We start from the raw sequence: 23,553 nt of genomic DNA, 5'->3' as shown, positions 1-23,553 counted from the left end.
CTATGTTTACTAATCTCTCCCCTGACCTGACTGTTGTGTTTGACCTCTTTCCACATCCAGTGATGCTTCCTCTTCACAATTAAGGGATTTACCCCCATCCTATATGGTGCATCACTTGCCTGGCTTTAACAAGATTGTGCATTCAATATAAATGCAAAGTCGCTGTAACCTGATTCAGGAATGATTTCAGGGAAGTTGAGTCGGGATGGGGTCATTTGATGATTGAATCTTTAGTGGGAGAACTGGGGAGGCAGCGGTGGCTATTGTGTACAATGGCATGCTCTGAGGGGGTGGGCTAATGATGGGCCTGGAGTGAGTGTTTTGGATAATAGAAGTACATTAACTTGATTGATACGCAATTGTGTAAGAGAGGGGTGAGTGTTCTTCAGTGAGTGGTCAAAGAGAAATTTATTAAGCAGGTATGCATGCTGGTGGTTGTTTGAGTTAATTTCTTCAAGAGTAATGAGTTGCGTAGATGGCGTAAGAAATGTTATCATCATCCAGGTCCTTGAAGGAGACAAAGTTCCAGGTGACTGGTATGTGACCACAATTTGAGCGATGAAGGGGGCAACAGAAGTAGAAGAGTTGTAATCAAAGAATGATGACAGAGAGGCTGTTATTGAGGAATCCTACTCTTCCACCCTTTTTGCATGTTGAGAGGTGTATCAGAAAAGTCAGTGAATTATATGGAAAGGAGGAGCTGTTGAAGTGTCTTTAGGACAGCTCCAAGTTCCATTGTTGACAGTAAGGCAGGGTGGGGGTCAGGTTAGTGTCGTAAAATCTATATGATAGGCTGTCTTTTTATAGATTGAGAAGACATCCTATAAATACAGTGATACATGAAGAAGTTTGGGGTTGAGATTTTCGTGTTGGAGTGCTTGCTTTGTGTTTGAATCAGGGGGTAGGTGTAGGTGGTGGTGAGCCCACGAAAATATCTTTCACCTGGGTATGGTTTTCACCCAACTCAAAGTTATAACAAATGTAGAATGCTGCAACACATTTGTTGATGCATGTGGCAGAGGGATTTTTGTTCCAAGGCCATTTGTTGCACTTTTTTTTATCAGTTATTCCTTATTCAGTACCTTCTGGACACCACAGTGCATACTCATTGCATTTACATTTCCTCACGCCTCATGCAACTTTAGCATTTTTTTGCCTTTATGAGTATAAATGTTAGACATTGACAGCAAAGTTAAACAAATAAAATTAAAAAACACAGCACATCCTATTGTAAGGGAGGAATGCTATTCAAAACAAAATAAACATTTCTGGCAAACCATCACTCCAACCTCTGCCTTTGTGGACAAAGAAGCAATGCAGTCAAAAAATGTTAACAGCTTTGTTGATTTATTGATTTAAAAATACTCTCTACGAGGGGACAGGCGTACAACTGGAATTTCACTATACATTACACATTTCCCTTTGAAATATTGAAACATATCTACAATATAGAATTTCTAAACTTTAAAACAAACAATGGCACCCTGAAAGAATTTTTAAAAAGTCCACAAAGCTGTATGGACATAGGAAGAAAGAGAACTCCTTTATAAGGATCCAAAGTAAAGTTTTGTACGTCTGGGTAAACTGGTAGGCATAAATATTTCACAAGTACAAGTTATGTACATGTGTAAGAATTTTTTTTTAAAGCACAGTGTATGTTCTTTAATTTCTCATTTCAAGCTCAGGTCGGCTTGGAAAAAGATAATGATGAATAGAAGCTGGTCTTGGACTGTGTGCATGTTTTGTCTCACAGGATCGTTGTATTTTGGACTAGTCGATACCAAAATCAAAAAACGTTCAAGCTGGCGTAGGAATCTAACAGCATATTTAGGGTTTCTGCTAATCCATTCCTCCAAATGTTGGTACGAACGAGAAATCAGCCCTCACCCTAAGAGGGTACGACAACCTTATTACAGACAGCATCGGAGATTTACAACAATTTCATTTTTTGCGACTGTTACAATAAATATTTTTGGGAAAGAAACAACACAAGCATAATACCACAACACTGGTATTATACTAAAGGTAACAACCTTAAACGCACAAGACAGCAGAGCACATTGACACCTCTCAAATTTACGTGCATACACATTAGATTGTGGTACACATCACAAGGGGATTTGTAAATGCTTTGGTGAAATTGAAACTACAATCTCACAGCAGGCAAAGCACTGTCACGTCATTGGGCCAGTGTCATGACGCGCGCTTTTCGGTTTCTGCAGGTGGCTTGCACTGTTGCAGACTATCTGCTACTAGAAATGCTTTGGCACGAAAACACAAAAAATTAAAAGCACATTACTGTGAATATACCACTTCTTCATTTTGAAAATGGGTCTGAAAGAGAAGTTACAGTGGGGTGTTCTTCTATGGAACTGAGGTGTATAAGGGATGTAAAAATGTCCACTTTAGAGCAGAACACAAAAGAACTATCATGTGCAAGAACTGGTAGGCCAAACATGACTGAGACTGTTGTATCAGCACCACCTTTGGTACCGGGAGCTCAAAGAATGCGTAGCAAGCAAAACTCTAGTTGAAAAAAGATCTTCTGCTGTCAGGAATATTACACCTCTTCAAGCAATAAAATTGAACAACCAGTTAAGTTGTATTGGGTAGAGACAATTTTTCTGTTCGGGTCACTTCTTTTGTAGCTACAGTACAACAGTAAGCAGACCCAAAGACCCGTAGTCAGCCTCTTCACTGGCTTCATGATGCAGTAATAACGCAATAGCTTTTGCTAACCAATCTAAGTGTTAACACCACATATCTGAAGTCAAACAGTTTTGCCAATAGCACATAATATGATTGCAAATGTATGTTATAAACATCACAAAGTATGACAATAAGTTAGCTTTATATCCTTTAAAATATTGCCTGCCTAAAAAAACTGGTGCTTCACAAACCACATTTTTAGTAGTGTTACCTCAAAAGGTCACACACAGCGGCTGCCCCACTGGTCCAGCCAGTGAGTGTGTGGGAAATGTGATGAGATCAGATCCAGTCTGGAAGCTAGCTTAAAGTTCACCGTTTCACTTGGACCTTGGTGGGCCGTAATGCACAGGCATTGAATCAAGGTTGTGTAGCACTCTCCCAAAGTGGCCCGGGATGACTGTATGTTAGTCTTTAGGACGGGATTAACAATCTCGCTTTAAAAGTAGGCTATCCCCAAAGTCATTTATTTATACCTTGCTGCTTACCAACGGTTTATACTTCCTCCAAGCAGGCGATATACTTTAGGCCTAGCTAGAGGTATAGAAAGCACTATATAAGTACTAAAACAATACAAGACATATGAAACCAGGACCTGCCCTCTGCCTGAAATGCTTTCAGGTAGAGAGAAGAAAACAACAGACCTTTGTCTGCCAAATTTACAACAAATAGGGGCATCAGTTCTGATGCAAAAGTTTGCTTGCGTCACCCCTGCCTCACCTAATGACACCATGTGTGTGCTGTATTTAAAATGCGGCGCACCATGGCGGTTGTTAGACCAACAGCATCAGAATGTTTGATGCTATTGTGGCGTTTTGCTCCATTAGCGTCAAACATTTTGACGCTAGTGGAGCAAAGTCCAAGGAGGCCTATAGGTTAATATGGGTGCGCCATTTTAATGCCTGCTCAGAACAGGCATTAAAAATTATGCCAAAAATGGCGCAGTGAAATCTCTTAGATTTCACTGCGCCATTTTTGCGGGCCACCTAATGCCAGAACGCCCTCCTTGCAAACAGTATGTCAGATGGAGGCATAATGTGGCGCAAGGGGTCGCAAAGTGGTGCAATTCATGCATTGCACCACTTGGTAAATATGGCGCAGTGAAAATTGCCTGCTTGAGCCACATTAGTAAATAAAAATTACCCTAGTGTGACGCAAGGAGGCGCTAGGGCCTTGTAAATCTATCCCCTTGTGTCTTCAGCTTTTTGACATTTACCACATGGACAAGGAGGTACAGGAGTCAGGTAACATTAAATCAACCTACACCACAGTACAACTCTCAATCATACAACAGAGTAGTAGGGCACTGTTTCCAGTTTTAAATACAAGCATGTGAAACACAATTCAGTCTTAATCTAAGGAACAAAGAATGATTCCTAAAATCCCTAAATACAACCTGCCATCCGATAATCTATTTCATAATTACGAAACATGTTGAACTACAAAGATAGCAGGCCCCAATTTTACAGCCATATCTGATGCATCTGAGGGGACAACGCCTGCCCAGTGGGATTATACTTAATTCTGCATGTACCGTGCTTTATCTAGGCTCTTGAAAGTACCAAGAGCAGTCAGTAAAAGGAGAAGACATGACATAGCCATGACCTCGTGGTTCTGCCGCACTCCATATTATGTGGATCGATGTCATATTTCCATGCAGGGTATAACATTTGAATGTGTATAACAGAGCTTTCTCAACTAATAAAACGAGGAAGAAAATTGCATGCTTTGAGTGTTAAGAATCCACCGCCAATTTGTTCTACTAGAACTTGAGTGTAGCATTAACTGAAATGCGTCTGGGAAACCATTCGGCTTAAACATTTCACAAGCACAATAACTAGAATGTTTCCATTTAAAATGCACGAAACACAAACACCAACCTCAGCAAAAGAAATCTTCTGAAATCAATGACTTGCCATCAGCTTCAACAATAGGTATGTTTTGAAGCTGTATGGGGTTTGGGAGGTGCCAACCTAAGTGTCCTCCGGAATATACACAGTCCTTACCATATCGCCCTGGTGAGGTTTGAACGGGGTCTGGCTATGAAGGTGAGGTTCTACCTACGTGCCTCTGCTCAGCACCAACCTGTTTTGAAGAAGCATTTTAAAATTGCCAGAGCCTAAAAAAGTGTGAATAATATGCCTCAGCAAAGTCAAAAAAAGTAGTAGTTGTCTTTATTTTTGTAGTAAAGGAGTAAGCTCTCCTTCAATTCATGTAAGAGCACAAACACCAGAGGGCCTGGCTAGGTCTGCTCAAATTCCTACTTGATATACACTCACAGGCAAACTGATGTTTCCCCACCACCCTAAAAGAAAAGAAAGCAACGCAAATGTTGTCAACGAAACTGAGAGGGGTTGGAGAGGATTAGAAGTGAATGATAAAACAAGGTAAAGAATCCCAAGAAGACTAAAGTACACATGGGGGGGGGTAAACGTGATTACCTTCAAATAGTAGTAATCAAACGTTTCTTTGTAACTGTTAAACTTTACCCCCAAAATATATGCAAATTATCATAATCCCACTGCGAACAGAGGAAAGCCAACAAGTATGTTTCTAAATACGAAAACATTCTTAAACAATCAATAGAAATATGAAATTAAAAAAAAAAAACAGACAAATGGCAATCGATGCTTATGAAGGCTGTAAAAGTGGTGCAAAATCAAGTCGCAACATGTAGCAGACTTTCTCTTAACCCATTCCAAACACGGGTACTAATTTGCTGCAGGATTACACAGTCCTCGATTGTAGGACTTGTCGCTGCAGGTACTACACAGTGAAGGGTGCAAATTAAATGTGGGACCCGTTTACCTCGGTGATTTATTCCATTCATTTGTGCTTGTCTCAATAAAAAGACAAATGACGGTTAAGGAAGACAACATGCACACAAACAGGAAGTATGAATACGAATGAGGTCTGTGGAAGCAGAATCCTTGCCCCTTAAAAGCTACACATGGGACAATAATCCTTGAGCTCAGCATATATTGAAAATAAAATTACTTTCCCTTATGGTAAGGCATACTTGGCCGACAGTACATGATTATGTAAGCAACAGCATGTATAAGACTGACATGCATTGCTTACTCTGTTTCAGGATGCATATGTTTTAAGGTGCTTATTATTAGTGGGTGCCGCTATGGAATGTTACTGTACTACATAGGCTGTAGATATATATTTATATATTAAGGTAACATTTCCCCCATCCTATTTATTTTCTCGGACGTCTATATTATTCCGTAATTGATAAAAATGTAATAAAAATAATCCATATAGCATATGTACAAAAATATATTATACAATTTACACACAATAAAATATCGGCAGTTTTTGTTTTTACAAGTGTTCTTTCAACCTAGCCTGTTTTGCTTGCTCTGATTTTTTTTTGTTCATAAAGATGCCATCTGTACCAAGGAGAGTTTGAACAACTGCGCGTGATTGGATAGTTCAGTCACTCTATCCACCATTTCCTGCGACGCTACTGTGCTGGGATAATGCAAGGCAGCCATTTTGGTAGCAGCCACAATAGTCTTGAGTAGTTCACAGAGTTGATTGCTCGAGTTCATAACCCGGTTGCGAATGTCTTGGGTGACCACCTGCCTCGACAGAGTGTCCCCGATGAACACCAGTTTGTGGGCACTTAAAATGACAAACTTGCTGTGAGCAACAAAGATCCTGGGAGGCTGCGACGCGCGGACACAGTTGAAAAAAGCGTCAATGGCGTTCAGGAGGCAAATGAAGTGAGTTTCACACTGGTTCGAGTAAAAGGAGAGCAGCTGCTTGTCCTGGGAGGCTAGAGCGCTGCTGTTGGCAGGGTGCAAGCTCTCTGGAGTCTCCCATTTTGAGATATGTTCAACTGGTGTGATGATTTCCTTCTCCAGCTGCTGGATCTGGCTGACCTGAAAGAGAGACAAAACAATCGCTTGAGATTTCTTTACACAATGCGGGTTTGAGAAAAACCTGCTGGCAGAGAGCCCTTCTTTTATCACTAAGTTCTCTGTTGCGGTACTGTGTTCACTGATAGAAGGGCACTGTGCTCAGGATTCCTGCACTCCACTCAGCCATTTCCAAGCACTGTCAGCAGCATTTACATTCCACGCGTTACAGCAATGCCACAGACGGAGACAAAACAGCTTCACGGATTCGCAGTGCTTTTAGAAGCGGTTTCGGCGAGAACTTTGTGCCTATGGTAATTTTTCAATGTGTGCAGCCTGTGAAACCATGCAAATGCCCTTCACTAATGAAAATCACTCTGCAATTTAGCAAGAGGTCTACGGTTACCCAGCAACAGGGTGGCCGGGTTCCTGCTTTCTGGCGAAGACAGCTAGCTGTCCAAGACAAACTCCAAGCTCCAGAAATTATGAAACAATAGAAAGCAAAATACACCAGAATAGGGTTTAGTCCGAATGGGGAAAAGGAGTGAAAAAAACAAGGTGTTTGTTTCTATTTAATAAGTAAAATCTCGAAGCATGCGGCGGTGGTCAAACCAAAAGCGCAGAAAGCCATATCGTAATGGGAGAAAGAAGTGAATCTGCCCCTAAAATTTGGAAAAAACATTGCTGTTCTAGAGTGATGTTGATCAAAGGTGGAGAGGAAATTGGCCAGAAAAAAATGTCTATTTTTATGCTATGCCGAGTTTTATTTTATCGGTAAGGTATGGCTTTCTTGTATTTAAACTTTTCTCTGTTCACTTTCAATGTACCATTTAATGGGGAAATCCAACAGTAAACACTCCATTCCTTCCCCTTTCTAGAATGTTGCTCTGGTCTGGACCTTTCTTCAAATTTGAGTTCCTTGGAAGAATATAATTTGCTTAGATGGTTCTGATGTCACCAATAGGAAGTCGCTATCAGCCTTCCCTCGGCCCATCTATCTTACATTTGTCATAGTGAGGAACTAACTGCGTTTCTTTTCCTTGCTTGCACAAAAAACGGACTGCAGGGATGCGGGACAACCAAGCTAGTGCCACAAGAATTCACAAGGGACGAATGAAGCTGTGACTGAATGGGTTTAGAAGGCATTTCACAGCAAGACAACATTCTCGTGAAAAGCATAAATACATCAGCACATTTCTAATGTACTCTGCTCTGGTACTTGCATTCTGAAAAGGTATTACCAAAATATCATGCACGACGAGCAGGAAGACGTCACATGCATTTAACATTTGAGCTTTTGCATTGATAAAATACAGTCCATTTCACCAAGAACATATTTTAAATCTATAAGTTCTTCTTAGATTTTTTTCCATGCATGGCACTCCATGTGAAACTGATGGGTGGATGTTTTTGTAATTCAGGTTTCAATTATTCAATCGAGTTAGTTTCTATGTTGGAAATCAAACGCAGGGCAGTGCTTTTATGTTAAGTTGAACTACTTATAGTGACGTTTATGTATTCAAAGGCTAGAGACTGTAGACTCATTGTTTGCAAGCCCGCAAGGTCACAGGTCAGACCTCCATTGTATGAAAGAGATTGAGCAAGGAGGCAACAGAAAGGGAGTGAAGAAGAAAGTGATTTGCAAGCAACCCGTTGCAAATCTTTTCTCTTTTACTTCTTAGTGTGTGGAAGACATGTACACTGGTAGAACAAATAGTTTCCTGCAACGAAAGTTCTGGGGCTTGAAGATGTTATAGCCACCTTGTGCCGTGTCTACATGTGACTTCTCCGTTGACATTGACCAGAGCTCCAAGATCCTTATCTGTCTGTGTCATTTTAGGCTGTGCTTGCTGCAAAAACTGCAGTTGCAGGCAAAGATCTGCTCTCTTTTGCGGCTTCTATTTTGCATAGAATAATGTTATTCATATTGGGATGCAAGTAGTATTTCTGTTGAAGAGGGGTGTGAGGTGGAAGCGCTAGGAAATAAGTTAATACTGTTTGTCCTTCCTGTGTGCCCTGTTTAGTATTTTTGGCAAATGTATGTGTCAAACTTCAAGTTGTTCCCTTACAGATAAATATTTGTGGAATGTTTGATATAAAGGTTATTATTAATAAGCTGGTAGATCGATAAGAGGGTGTCCAAGGTTTGTCCTGTGATGCCTGACCCTTGTTCGTAGATGATATACAACCACTCTGTAGACATCTACAATGTGGCAATTCCTCACTTCCTTTGTTGGAAAATTAAAAAATAACTAGACGTGATTAACACTTAATAAGGACTAACCTACAATGTGAATCTGGGATCTGTGCATAGTTTTATCTTTCCCTTTTGTATGTGAAGGAATTGGCCACCTACACCTAACCTAACACTTGCAACGGGAAAAATCACCCTCCTTCACAGATGACCCAAAGCACACTTAGGCATTAGCTCAAAAGTACTTAATCTCATGAAGACACTAGGTTTTTCATTACTTATCTTTCAAGAAAGTCTTGATAAGTGGATTTTTGGAAAATTATCCATTATGTTTTGTCTATAAATTGCTACCACAAAGAAATAGACTTTAAGAAGCATATATCAGATTCATATCTGCTAAAAAAAAAATAGCACAGATATCCTCAATTATTCACTGGAAGATTCCTTGATGATAAATTATTTGCTATAACACGAAGCGTTTCCACTTCAGTGCACTGTACTGTCTCAACGTTCCGCCATCAATCCGTCAGATAGGTTGTGGTGCCCATATTCTATTCGGTTGTTAGAAGCATTTCACTACAGATAAGAGATTTGGGGCCAGATGTATCAAACAGTTTTGCCCATTTTGTGTCTATGGGATATATGGCCCTTGATTCCTAAAAGGTTGCTACAAAACGTGCACTGACTTTGTGAATCGACTCAGCTTTAGTGAACCAACCCCAACCAATTTACTATAAGACTGGATAGAAAAATAGGAGATCAGGGTGGGGGGGGTTGTAGAAAGACCTGCCTCATTAATATTCATTAGGCAGGTTGCAACTTTCGACTCAATCACAGGTAGGGTGGGTTGCAAGAGACAGCAGATCACCATAAATGTTCAGGATAAGCAGGCAATGGTGCCCTGGACTACTATCAACTCTCACCAAAGCTGCCACTCTGAGTCAAAAAGGGGACCTCTGCCCAAATCAGTTACCACCCCTACTTGGGAGCCGGTGATTGTTTAATAGTATTAGACTGGTAAAGTATGTATCAATTTGGGAGTGTACTTTCAAACTCACAATTTGAAAGAAACACCCCTACCAAACTGCAATTTTGTAGGCGTCGCAGAACTCATTTTATAAGTCAGAAAAGCTTTGTACATTAAAAATGGCTCTTTTGCCATTAGAAAACCTGTGATTTTGTGAATCACAGTCTGCGACCACAAAAGGGCTTAGTAGTCTGGCCCTTTATTCTTTCCTTCAAAGTGAAAATTTCATACGGCATTTGCAACTTTCTGTGTAAACAACATCTCCACTGTATATGTGAACCAAGTCTTCGTGGGATGGTAAAAATTCATGCAACCGTGGATGTCTATATTTTCTGAATGACAGATTATGAAAGAGGATAGGGGGGAAAAGCATTTGAAAATATCTTGAACTAGCTATCCACAGTAATGTTCTATAGCCGTCCTATGAATCCCGAATGTACAGTTTTCGAAGTTCGTTTTTCTGCTGTTCTTCACACAATTCAACGTTTGATATAAACCTCACCTGCACAACCTTGCAGTGTCTTGATTCAGTTACCATCTGTGTGCCTCTCACAAGTTGCAGCTTAATGCCTTCGGCAACCATTTTCTGCTTCTGGGACGAGCTGTGATTCTCATAATACCTTGTTAGTTAAAAGGTCTTGAGTCACAACTCTGAATTCTGGCCTCTCTTCATCTACACCGAAGATGTTCCGAAGAATTGGCCATCTGTGACTGCCCCTTGACCATAATGAAGTCTAAATATGGTACTGGGAGCATTGCGGAGCTCTGGTGGGTGTCATAAAGGAGGTCTCATAGCAGAGACAATAACAAACAAATTGTCAATGATGTCAATTAAAAAACTTTAAAATGTATACAAGACAATTTTCCAAATAGCCACGAGATGGCAGAAGCATGCTATTTAGAGCAATCCATACTGTAGAACGTCCTGATTTATTAGGGTCAAGCCTGCGCATGCTTATCGCTTGCGAGACGCTGTAGTAGTTAGAAAAGGGTTCGGAGCCCCGCCCATGTCACATCAGTGCCTTTTATTGGTTTGTGGGCTTGCCTTTTAAAATCTGCTTGCTTTCATTAGTGGAAGGCATGCATACGTCATGCCTTTTCCGGTGGTTAGCCCTCCTCGAGCCCAGCGACCAAGTACTGAAAACATACGAGGCTCGCTGTTTTCCATCTGGTTTGTGGATTACTTTTTCTTTTTTTTCGCAGCGCGATCTTGCTTGGCAGAAGTCGAGCTCTTTGCATGACATCGACCCTAAGACAGTTTCTATTTCCATTTTTTAGCAGGGCGATCATCTCATTTTTTTTCCATTTAATAAGGCAAGAAAAGTCTGGTTGGGAGTTTACAACTGCTAATAGCTCTAACTCGGAGAAATGCGAGACCGTTGCATTGTAAATGCTTGTTTATTTTACTTTCGCGATGTCGGTGGCAAGCGCATCGGTGCAAAGCTTTTTTGGCAAGTCCACGTGGCTCAAGGGTAGCCCATGGATAAAAGGAGATGCGATCATTTATATGTATATTACATATATTACACGGCAATCAGGTGAGAGCATCTTGCAGTGCTATCTGATGACACCGAAGGCACAGAATGCCGACTGCAGTACATTTGGTTGCCTTAGGGGTCAGACTAGAAGATTGCGCCAGTGCACATTCATAGAGACTATGCAGTAACTCCAGGGCTTTAAATGGGACGGGGCCCGCTGGTGCTGATTAGGAAAGAGCATTGAGAAAGGCCCTGCCTGGTTTCTTATCATGTCGTTAACTTTGAAAACAACAGTGTATACAACAAGCCTGCGACGCAGTCATTGTTACATTTCAAATTATAAATCATGTTATGTGCCCTTATTTCTTTCGTCTCAAAGTTTCTGTAGGTTTGTATTTAATGCAACATGCAAGTCCAGTGTTGCGCATACTGAGCTGCCCCTAGATGTGGGAGTAAGGGCATGAGGTAGACAGGAGTTCGTGAGGGGGCACAACTGAAAACTCTGAAGTTGAGGTTAGAGGTGATGCAAGGGTCCGATAGATCCTGTTACTATATCGGTGCTCTGGCCACATGGGCATTGAATCACTAGCCTCACTGCAGAGCAAACTGGACCCATTTGTGCCAATTGTAACTGTAAAGCTGTGAGAAAGAGTATGAAAGAGGCACACTGCTGTAGAAAGATGGACATTGGCAAAGGAAAAGAAAACGCAGCATCTGTCTGTGGGAGGGATGTGAAGTGGAGGAGATAAAAGGAAATTGATGCAGAAGAGTGAAAATACAGTGCAGGAGAAGACCGTGAGTGTCGATTAGATATGTAGCTGGAAGGATTTCAGAAAGATGAAAAGGAACCAGTTGGGAGCACACTGCCTCACAGTCCAACATGCAGTTTGCTCCATTGCATTATGGTAAATGCTGTTTAAATTCATGCTTTCTTCATCTGTTCTCTATAGTTTTTCACCTTAGTGGGTGCAGCTAGTGTTGTATATCTCTAGACACATGTTTCTGAGTTTAGCCCTTCATCAGTAGAGAGCTGCAGGCTTTTTTCTGGGGTCCTGGAAATGCTTTTAATGTCCTCTCAGATCTCAGCACCACTCACTGGCACACAGTTGCATCAACCAAACCTTGTCAGCTTGCTGGCTCAATGGAGCCTTTTTAAACAGGAAACAGTTGGGCGCACACTGTCTCACACTTCAGCATGCAGGTTGCCACATTGCATTATGGTAAATGCATTTCAAAATTGTACTTACTTCATTTCTAGTGCAGACTACAGATGAAGTAAGCCCAAATTTGCGTGCTGGAGTGTGAGTCAGTGTGCCCCTAACTGTTTCCTGTTTAAAAAGGCTACCTTGAGCCAGCAAGCTAACAAGCTTTGGTTGATGAAACTGTGTGTCAGTGAGTGGTACTGAGACCTGAGAGGACTTAGGCAGCATTTCCAGCAACCCCGGAAAAAAGCCTGCTGCTCTCTACTGATGAAGGGCTAAACCCAGAAACACGAGTCTAGAGATATACAGCCCTAGCTGCACCGCTAAGGTGAAAAAGGACAGCGTACAGATGAAGTACGCATGAATTTGAACTGCATTTACTATAATGAGGTGGGGCAAACTACATGCTGGAGTGTGAGGCAGTGTGCTCTAACTGGTTCAGATTTCAGAAAGATGTACAGTGAAAAAAAGCTGTGACTAACGCTGAGAACGAGATTGCAGAGGAAAGTATGTAAGGGAAAGAGTATGAACTGTTATTCAAGCAAGTGATACTAAATAAAAATCAGTGCTAATCAACCTGTACAATGCTGATAGGACTACTTTGTTTTAGGTGCATTTGGTTGTTGTGTGAGGTATCTAAAGGCGCTAACATAAAACACAGGTAGAGAGGCACAGGATTCTAATTCACATGTTTTAGGCCACGCCCATAACTAGAGGCAACACTTTTTGTACTGGATTCCAAGATATGTTTCTTTGGCTGCACACATTTTTAAGTCTACCCACGCCCTTTTTCATCTAACTTCATAGCAATAGTGTTTTTAAGCCTGTGAGATGAACTGCGCTGCTAACCATGCACAAATAACACGAAGCCTGACTACACAACTCAAGATTGTTGAGTGGTCTGAGACCTGCAATACGTCCTTGTGGGAATCGGTTGAGTATGCTTACCTGATGCTGCTCCAATAGGGCCTTGTTCTGTTTGACAAGATTTTCCTTTTCTAAGAGCTCTTTCTGTTGTCTTTCAAATTCTTCTTTACCCTGTGCGCATAACACCAAAAAGGCAAATCAGCAAAGCATAATCAGACAGTCTAGGACTTCAATGTGCACATCTGTCAAGAAATTATTTATAAGTGTGAATGACGGAGTAAAAAATGATCTGAGGTTGAATGTACTAACTCACACATTCCTCAGAGACAGCTGTCCACAAAACAGAAGAAACTGAAATAATATTTCAGGGATGGCGCCACCACCGCAGTCTGTAACTGCTAATAAACTGAGGGCCTCAGTTGGGTGGGTGGCGCACATATACAGGCACACAAGCACCCCTACCCCAATATTTTCTTTGGGAGGGAGCGTGGGCTGAGCTGAGCCATTGCATTCCCTCTGGGAAAGAGAGCATAGACTTGCAAGCAAGGTGCAATTCAAAGCAGAGACCAACTTCCCACCAGACTGAAAGTTTACCAACTTGCATTGCAGCATTTCCTATCGTTGATACTCAGTGGCATATTTATACTTGTTTTGCGCCAAATTTACATAATTTGTTTTACACAAATTTGGTGCAAAACTAACTCCATATTTATAGTTTGCCACTAGACCTGTCTAGCACCAAATTTATGGAGTTAGTCATTTTTTGGACGTTGAATCCTACCTTGTGTCAATGAGATGCAGAGTAGGCGTTCCCGTCCAAAAAATGACTATGGCCTTAGCGCCATATTTATCCCCCGTGCTAAAATCACGCACAGGAGGGGTAAAATAACGGTGCAAAGCTTGCTTTGCAGCATTATTTAACGCCTCGGTCAGGGCAGGCGTTAGGGGATCTCTGGGCCTATTTCCCTGGTGGAACACCATGGAATAAGCCCACACGTATCCTCCCCAGGCCCCAGGGACACCCCGACCCATACCAAAGGGACAGCGGAGGATGGGGGACCCCATCCCAGGAAAGTATAGGTAAGTACAGGTAAGTCTTTTAAGTTTTTTATTATTTTTTCTTAAGTGCCATTACATGGCACTGGGTGCAGTGGCCATGCCCAGGAGACCCTGGTCTCTTGTGCGGGCCATTTGGGTGGTGGGCATGACTCCTGTCTTTAAGACACGAGTCATGTGGTATGGATGGGTTTGAATCAGAAAATGACGCTAGACTGGTTAGAGTCTTTTTTTCATTTTTTATCTGACCTGCCTAATGTCATTTTTTGGTGCAAAAGCCCTTTCTCCCATACCGCCACCCCCACCCTGCTAAAGTAAAAAAAAAAAAATGCTAGCCTACCCTTTGCACCGGCTTGCACCATTCCATAAATATGGTGCCCGGCTGGCACTCAAGAATGGTGCAGGCCAGTGCAAAACTTTTTGATGCAAAAAGTATAAATATGGCCATCAATGTGATACAGCGATGAGAGATGGCAAACAACTGTGGATGGTATCCACATGACATCCAGCTACAATTCTGACATTTTAAAATCAAAGCTTTCCCTAAACACGTTTGCATACATGCATTGTCCAAAAATGTGACAAGTGCTGACATAACAGAACATTCTTATAGTCTGTCGTCTGTTTTCATGGACTGTCTCATACTTCTTAGCTCCACATTGTTCACATGTAAATAGTGGTAACTTAGGTCTCCAGCACAGACCCTTTTCATGTGGAAGCACGGAGGCTACTGGCTACCTCTGTGAAGGTGCCTGGTATGTAACTGAAAGAGCGCCAACCACATCACAACAGAGGTAAATGACTGCAGAGAAGAGTACATGTGTACTTTGGTTCCAGCCTCTAACGTAAGTGCACTGCATGTATATTATTCATGACAGTCAACTTGGGTGGGTTGGTGAAGGGGATAGATTTACTGAAAGAGTAAGATATTTGACAAATACTTATTCTATAACAATTTGGCCTGGATGACTAAATCAAACTGACTTCATCAGCGCTTGACGGGAAAAAACAATCGCAGTGCCTTAAAGTTGCTCTAAAGAGCTTGCCGCGGTGCAACCGCTTGGGGCCACCCAATACCAAGTCTGCCAGCCTTGACTTCACGAGACGCCTCTTTATTTCCACCAGTCTACACGTATTAGCTTGCAGTTGAGACTCTCCTTTCAACAGCTTCTCCCTTTTTATTGTTTTCCTATCTTTCTCTTACTCCTCCTTTCGCTCTTTTCTGTCTTTCTCTCTCTCGCTTGCTCCTGGTCAAATTCTGATGATAATAAAAACAAAAATGAATGTCGGTGCACACCACCCACAGCTGCCTCCACAAATTAAGCACTGGTTTTATTACATGCATTTCTCGGAATAGAAATGCACACTATTTTATATACACTCCGAAATACTGACATTCAGTCAGTTTACAAGCGCTTCCAATCTGTAACACAGGGGAAGGACAGAGGCATGAACAGTTATTTTAGGAGTCCCACTGTAGACAACTATATTTCTGAAAACTTCAACAATAGATTTGAGTGATCTAGTTTATATTAATAACCTCACAGAAATTCCACGGCCAGCTAGCACTATAAAGAGGTTGCTGGTAACACATGGAAGAAAAACATGCAGCAACATGGGTACCGGCAACTTAATCACAATTCATTCACAAAGAAAACAAAACCCATGGGTAAGAGCTTGCATGAGCATTATTGCAGCTCCAAAGGCTCCTGCTGGTGACATTGCTACTGCCATCAAGTTGTAGTAAGGGAACAGATGAGATAACCTTTGGATATCTTTCTCATACAATGAAGGGGTGAACAAAAGTATTTCATAAATACAAAATTCAAAGAATAAATTCCTTATTTTACAACATGCCCTCAGATGTACACCTATGCAATGCTGGCTTACCTGCAAATGGACATAGTCATAATCATCCATCCAGCTTGACTTCGAGCTGTCGCTATTGTTGCCATTAGGATGCTGAAACTTATTTGATGTCCTGAACTGGCTATGAGATGAGTCTGCATTTATTAGTGGGGTTTGAGGGCTGTTGTAAATATAGTCAACTGAACCTGTGGTGTTTTCCAATGTGTTCTTTAACCCCGAGCTTTCTTGGGTTCGTTTGAACAACAGTTCAGAATTTGCAGCTATTGTGGTAGTTAACTGCTTAGCATCATCTGGGACAGTCCTCGCCACCATGACAGAGCGATCCAAATTGTCACTTTTTTTCTGAGTATTGGTGGCGACCAACACATTGAGGGACCAGTTGCGAGAGGTCAGCTCCTGATTGGTCTGAGTCAGAATTTGGTGCGAGTCCTCCAGCCTCTGAAGTTCCCGCCTCATTTTGTTGTGGAGGCTGGAATCGGACAGGCTGCAGGCATTCACCGTTGCTGCTTTTGCAAAATGGATATAGTCAGTGAGAGATTGCTCCACCTTGTCCAGTGCTGCATGGATCTCGTTTACATGTTTTTCCATGTATACATAGGATCGCCATTCGGAGTTTACAAAGGCAATGAGCCTGGCGATTGAGGCCTCCACTGTCTGCTGGAGTGCATAAAGTCTCACTAAGGCTGTGTCAGGGTCAAGCAACAGCATCCTGTCTAGTGAGAGTGAAGCCGACACAGAGGACTCTTTTGAAGTTGTAGACGAAGTTGACATATTGCTCCGACTGCTCCCTGTACTGGAGAAAGACAATCTGTTCATCCCATCGGTCACATCCTGGAGGGCTCCCTTGCCTTGAAAGATCTGCTGTGGTACGTCGTACACCCCATCATCTCTATCTGGTGTCAGTCTTCCACTAGCACCACTTTGCTGTCCAGGAAGTGGTGCCCCTCGAGGAATATCATATACATCCTTCTGGAGAGACAGGTCTTGCTCATACAGTTGTTTTCGAGATGCCCAGTCGGCTGCTCCTCTTATGTCACTGTTCGTTCTTTGGTTTTTGTCTGTCCCAAGCCCTTTATTGGAGGAAGGAGGAGTGTTCTGAGCTTCTTCGAACCTTTGGGCCATTGAAGGCAGAAAGTCATAGGTCTCTCCTTTAACCCCTGCATCATCTCTGAATGCAGGCGGTGGGGCGGCATACATCTACAAAAGATCAAATGGCACACAATAATATAAACACAAAGAAGGGCACTTGTGAATGTGGTCTAAAGAACATGTATGTTCATTCCGGAAAGAGAGATATGGAAGAGCAGGTGCTGTATCATGCCAAATAATGTAAGGAAGGATACAGTGTCATTTCGAAACATATAACTCTGAAGGGGAAAAGGAAATAAATTAACCCCCCCAGGCTGACTCGCTTTCTGTTCTGCCATCCACAATATAACCATTTTTAAATCAAGCCATGCCCATTTTGAAATTCTCCCTCCCCTTTTTTGCATTTTGATACTCTAAAACAACCGCAAAATAGCCTCTAGCGCACTTTCCTTTCTCATGTGTGAGTGGAACCAACATGTGTTTTATTAACCACATGACCTATAGCGGGTCTCGTCCTATGACACAGATGGAGCTCAAATATATTTTGAAATAACACATCAATGTATTTCTCCTTTTTTTCTAATTGGGGTGATCACCGTTTGTTTTTAAAAAGTTTAAAAAAATAAATAGCTAAATAATAAACAAATACATAAATAAATGAACGAAGGGTGCAGGTCATATTGTTCCACTGCTGCACTTTGCACCTTATCCGCAAAAGCTACAAGGCATAACCAGTCATTTTCATGGCATGCTTTCCTAAAATCTGAGCTGCCGAGGAGTATCTGATTCCCCTTCTGCAGACGTACTCAGTAACAGACTGGAAAGGTGAAACTGAGACCCTGAAGCAACCTGCATCTGCTTATCGCTCATCGACACCAGTACAAAGATGGCTCAACCCCACATCACAGTATCCGATGGCTAACTCCGGGATGGACGTCTGGGTGTGCGATCTAGCTTGCCCTTTTCGTTCCTTTTTAAAAAAAAAAATAATAATAATCCTCGAGTTTTTGTTTACTAGAACATAATGTACCATGCTCCTCGAAGCACCCTTTTAAAGACCCCTCGCGGTGAGGACGGGATCCTAAGAGTATCAAGTCAAAGCACAGACAGCATAAACATTAACTACAAAACCTTCTCAAACACACAATGATCTCCTCGCACAAATGTTGACTTGCACTTAAATCCACCACAAAATTCATACTCTCCAATGCGCTCGTTAAGCCCCAATTCCTCACAAACACAGAATAGGTGGTATTTATCACAACCAATAAATTCAGAGCGACTCAGAGTCAAATATTACCGGGTGCAATAGATATCACACCAACTACTCGGCCACTGATAATGAGGGCCTTAGATCACTAACTGCACCTGGTCATACAATACGTGAGGGGTTATTTTACAGCCTTAAGCAAGACACTAACACATCTTCGATATTCTGACAGCCCATACCGTTGCAGCATGTTTTTTTCACTCTATGATTGCACAGGGAACCCCTTCGTGCAAGTCAGCAATTTCTGTCAAGTACATGCATCATTCATCCTGGGGTAGCGCGGAGAAGACCGAGGTAGATAGCAGTAACTGTGACCTCTGTGTCTATAAGACCCAACAATATGCAGCAACTGGCAACTGGAGCTTTCGTTAAGATGCAAGATCCTCCACAAACACCAGTTTTGAGATCTTAAAGAGAAATGGAGGCAACCTAGAGAGTGACGCTCCAAGGTAATGTGGTCACCCTTACATTAGAGTATCTGTGCCCACCAAAACTGGGGAAGACAAGACAGCCTCCACCACTTTAGCAACCCACACACTGGAATTCAATTTTGTTCCTCTCCTTGGTGATATCTAGGCCGTACCTATAGCCACCATAGCCATAACCTGCACATCAATATCATCACTAAAAGCTTTTAAATGTTGCTTATACATGGGGATAAACAAAAAAGTTCTTAAAAAGAATGAAAAATAATGTGGCTGCACAGGACTTACCCCTTGTGAAGGAGGGACGTCATAAAGCTCTTGAGAGGGAGGGATGTCATACACGCCCTGAGAAGGAGGAATATCGTATACACCTTGAGAAGGAGGGATGTCGTACACGCCTTGTTGAGAAGGAGGGATGTCATAGACACCTTGTGCTGTTGATTCATCCACTGGACCAGAATACCGGGAGCCCTGAACTGGTGGGATATCGTAGACCTCCTGCAATCAGATAAACACTCCCGTTACCACCACGTTTTTTGTTGTATCTATTTTAGAGAAAATCACATTTGCGAACTAGGCCGTAGTAACACTATCAAACATTAAATATTTGTGATATAGATATGGTGGAGAAATCGTAGTTTGTCAGGGAGATTCAATGCGTTACATGTTAAAGAATTGGTGTTCATCTAAGGACCTGGCATGCAACAATTCCGGCCTCCCAAAAGTCAATGATTAGGTGGCTTTAAAAGTCCCCAGATACTTCGCATTTGTCATGTTGAGAAGCACATATTCAATTGCCGCAATTTATAAACAGGGAAGATGAGCCCAGGGATGGAATGGCCAACTGATGCTTGAAATACCGCTCCGGGAGTCCACATTGCTGGCATGCCTAAAGCACATGAAGGGTCACAGGAAATAGGACTCGCTGGGCATTCTGAAAGTGGGGAATATCTAGAGAGAGGGAGAGGTGATTCCTGTCCCGGAACTCGACCACAATTCGAATTGACGGGGAGTCAATTCTGTAGCTACAAGCAGGTAAAAGTTATCCTACAAGGTTATGGTGAGCACCACCGCGACATTGAGGTGGAGACACATTTGGAGTACCACAAACTGGGAGCCTCGCTAGCTATAAATGTGGTGTCGCAAATCTATTTACCTTTGCCTACAATTAGTGTGCTACCACTTGATTTCCTACAAAGTAAATGGAAGAATAATCTGAGGAGACTGGAAGATGATGCATGGGGGGAGGCCTGAAGATACACCTGGGAGGTGGCCATCCAGGCGGAAATAAAGCTGGTCCAGCTCAAGATTGTTCATAGGCCATACTATACAAGAACCTGTCTGCACAAAAAGGGGAAATGGACAACAACCGCTGCCTAAACAAAAGGGGGCACTAATTCACAATATGTGTGATTGTCCAAGAATCTGGTGATATTGGGACTTGGTAAGAGGCAGGATATACTCAGTCACTGAATGCTCCCTCATGATCACACCATAAATGGTGGCATTGGGCTTTTGGGAGAGCAGACATGGGGCAGGAACACACTGCTCTTCTGGAATGTGGCACTGATAGCAAGAAGAGATATAGAGCAATATTGGGCAGGGACAAACATTCTAACTGTGTCTGAATGGACCTTTAATCTACAATGAAAGCGGAAGAGGTGGTTTAAGGAGCTAGAGAGTGCCCACGTAAGTTTGAAAAGTTTGGAGCCCCTGGAAAGCGGCAGATGATAGCTCAGAATGAGAGACACCGAATGATGAGGAAAAGTGAACAGCGTAGGCAAGAACAATCCCACCAGGATGGGTCACTAGGCTTGTGGCTCAAAAGTTGGGTCAGAGAGAGCCGGATCAGATCTCAGAGCATGGACGTGATGGAAATATAGGAATTACTGTATGGTATTGTTTTCATGTGCCTTATTGCTGTTATTGTATTTTTGACTGTTGTTGTAAAACCCAATAAACAGGTCGTTAAAACAATCCAACTATATGAATTAGGAAAAATGCAAGTGTGTGCATGCCTTTAACTTCATCTTAGCACCCAAGAATCAAGTGTTTAGATTATGGGAATAATTAACACATTTTGTACAGGAATCAAGAGACACAAATGTTAAAAACACAATGAGCACTTTGGTGGGAAAATGCTGCTTTCTTAAAATCAAGCGCTGACTTTAGAAGTCAATAAAACGGCCACTGGCCTTTACTACACCAGATCTCCTTACGTTTTACGTACCTGCTGAATTCGAGTGGGAGGGACGTCATACGTGTCCGTCGGGTGCTTGGAGGGGAAGTCGTAGGTATAACCTTGGCCTACCCGAATAGGAGTCACCACCTGCATGTTCCAAGTGAAAAAAACAAAGTAGGGAATCGTTATTTGCATTTCAGCGCTGGGACGCTTTTCTATTTTGAATACACATCTCTCAGTTATAAAAGGAACAAAATACACATACAGGTAGCATTCGGTCATCAGTCACTATACATCAGATTGCAATTTATGGTTCAGGTTTAGAAATCTGTTGGCTTATACAATTCATTGGCCACCTGCACCAACGAAGGCGAATGTTCACCCTTTATTTTGCACCAACCCACCTTATCCCGACCTCTGCGCGACCTCCATTGAATTGTTTTTAATGGTTTAGACTCCGGGTAAGGGAACATTGCTTAACTATGCATAAAGAAAGAACTTGCTCCCCCCTCCCCGCACCCTTGGCTCTCTTTGCTGCATCTGCAGATTATAATGAAGGGGCGTGGTCGGTTGTATGTTCCTCCGGCAACCCCTGCATACAAACACCTGGGAGGGTGGCAGGCATGCACCTGCTGTCTACTCCCCCATTTTCTCTCTTTGATGTGTTCCCGTAACAGACTCCCTCATGGCACCTCGAAGGTCCTAGGAGGGTATGAGGCAAAGGCCTGCTGGGGGGTGGAGAGGAGGGTTGGAGTAAAGGTGACTTTGGGTGGGAGCCCCCGTTTCAGTATGTGTCTTACTCTGGGGCCAGGCTCTGTTCTGCCGGCTCCTGGCGGTGAAGTTAGAACTGTCCACTGATTGTGTAACAGGCGCATGACGTAGTGGCTGGCGCCAAGAGTCCTATGCCAGTTGGTTCTCACTGGTTTGCACTACAGTTCGCACAGTTTCCCCAGTGTTTGACCTTGCAATCTCATGAACACTGACCTCTCAAAATGCCACGCCACAGTACTCGCAAATCAGTTTCAGAACGGTATCACATTGGGCTCTGGTGCCAATGCTGGGTGTTCTGCCACTCAACAGTTACATTGGCATCGACTTACTGCCTGTTTCTGAACAGAGTTGAGCACACTCCAGCTAGCAGCTAATAAGCAGAATGGAGGAACCAGCCAGTATGTCCTGAAACAGTCATGGTGGCAGCCCACACTAGGAGTGTGGTTGGTGAGGATGTATGTAAGCTGCCTGCATTGGTAAGACCCCACGGAAGTTGTATTAGAGGGACCATCCCGAAGTGAACAGGGAATAATAACTCTGGAGAAGCAAGTGAAGGGGCTGGGAATCAGGCTGCCTCGTGCCTGGGTGGCCACACAAGTCTAAGGGCACTTAAGCCAATGGAGAAGGGAAGACAGGAGGTGTCCTAATCAGAGTCCAGCAGAAAAGCCAAAGCAGCTGCAGTTCCGTTGCTGTTCCTACACAGGGTTGAGAAGGTGATCCAAAAGATGCAGCTAGAGGTGTTATAAAGAAGGTCTATTCTTGACATTTAGAACCCTCCTCCACCTGCCCCTGGAAGCACTGAGACGCATTCCTGTGGTGGCTGGCTCACAATGCGACATTCAACAGGGCCCTGACATGTATGCCAAGAATGCAGCGTCCGACACTACATACTCACAACAAGCAGAAGCCTCAAGAACCGCTGGAGACAAAAAGGTCCCTTTGTACTAAACTGAGTATTCTACCAGGCCAGCGATGGAAGAAACTCGTCTGCATGGCGCACTAACGGAGCAATGCTGCAGTGAGGGAGCCATACTCGTGATCATGGTGAACTAATGCACACTCATAAATGCTTAGAGGAGCTAGTCTTCTGTTGTGTAGGCGATATTGGTGCCTGGCATGGTAGCAATAAGTAGACTTCTTTCGGACACTTCAGTAAATTCAGGAGTGCCAGCACAATACTGCCTTGCAGAGGATAATTTACCACAACAACGAGCCTTGCTTCTTCGACGGACAGGACATTCACTGACAGCTCACAAATGGGCCACACCATGACAAATGGGTCCAATAGGAACCATCATTACATTTCTTCCCAGAAAAAGTCCATTTAAACCAGTTCAGTTCTGAAGTAAAAGCTACCCAAAGGCGTTAAAGTTGACGTAAACTTTCTGTTATGGGATGAGACAGAAATTGGCAACAGAGGGACACGATTCCTGCGATACACCAGCGCAGCAGAGTAATGTTGGGATATCTGTTGGTCCTTAATTATTTCTTGCCAGCACCTTTTTTTTGGTTCTTTCAACATCAATCAATCAGGTGTTATTTGTATAG

The 23,553-nt window shown here is 42.7% G+C and overlaps 1 protein-coding gene across 2 annotated transcripts in view; it reads right to left on the bottom strand.

Moving 5' to 3' along the window:
- Positions 1-1,328: 1,328 nt before the first annotated feature.
- The window catches only part of NEDD9 (neural precursor cell expressed, developmentally down-regulated 9), a 74,439-nt gene continuing 52,214 nt past the window's right edge, over positions 1,329-23,553 (bottom strand). For both annotated transcript variants that reach the window (XM_069219413.1, XM_069219415.1), the window contains exons 3-7: positions 21,283-21,381; positions 19,341-19,550; positions 16,290-17,465; positions 13,425-13,514; positions 1,329-6,599 (exon numbers count right to left, since the gene is read on the bottom strand). In XM_069219413.1, coding sequence (XP_069075514.1) covers positions 6,090-6,599; positions 13,425-13,514; positions 16,290-17,465; positions 19,341-19,550; positions 21,283-21,381 — 2,085 coding nt within the window. In that variant the 3' untranslated portion in view covers positions 1,329-6,089. The remainder of the gene's footprint in view (positions 6,600-13,424; positions 13,515-16,289; positions 17,466-19,340; positions 19,551-21,282; positions 21,382-23,553) is intronic.

The sequence above is a fragment of the Pleurodeles waltl genome, chromosome 2_2, assembly GCF_031143425.1.
Source record: "Pleurodeles waltl isolate 20211129_DDA chromosome 2_2, aPleWal1.hap1.20221129, whole genome shotgun sequence".
In the NCBI taxonomy this organism is placed as follows: Eukaryota; Metazoa; Chordata; class Amphibia; order Caudata; family Salamandridae; genus Pleurodeles; species Pleurodeles waltl.
The sequence above is the reverse complement of the archived record's forward strand: the minus strand, read 5'-3'. Positions and strand labels throughout refer to the sequence as shown.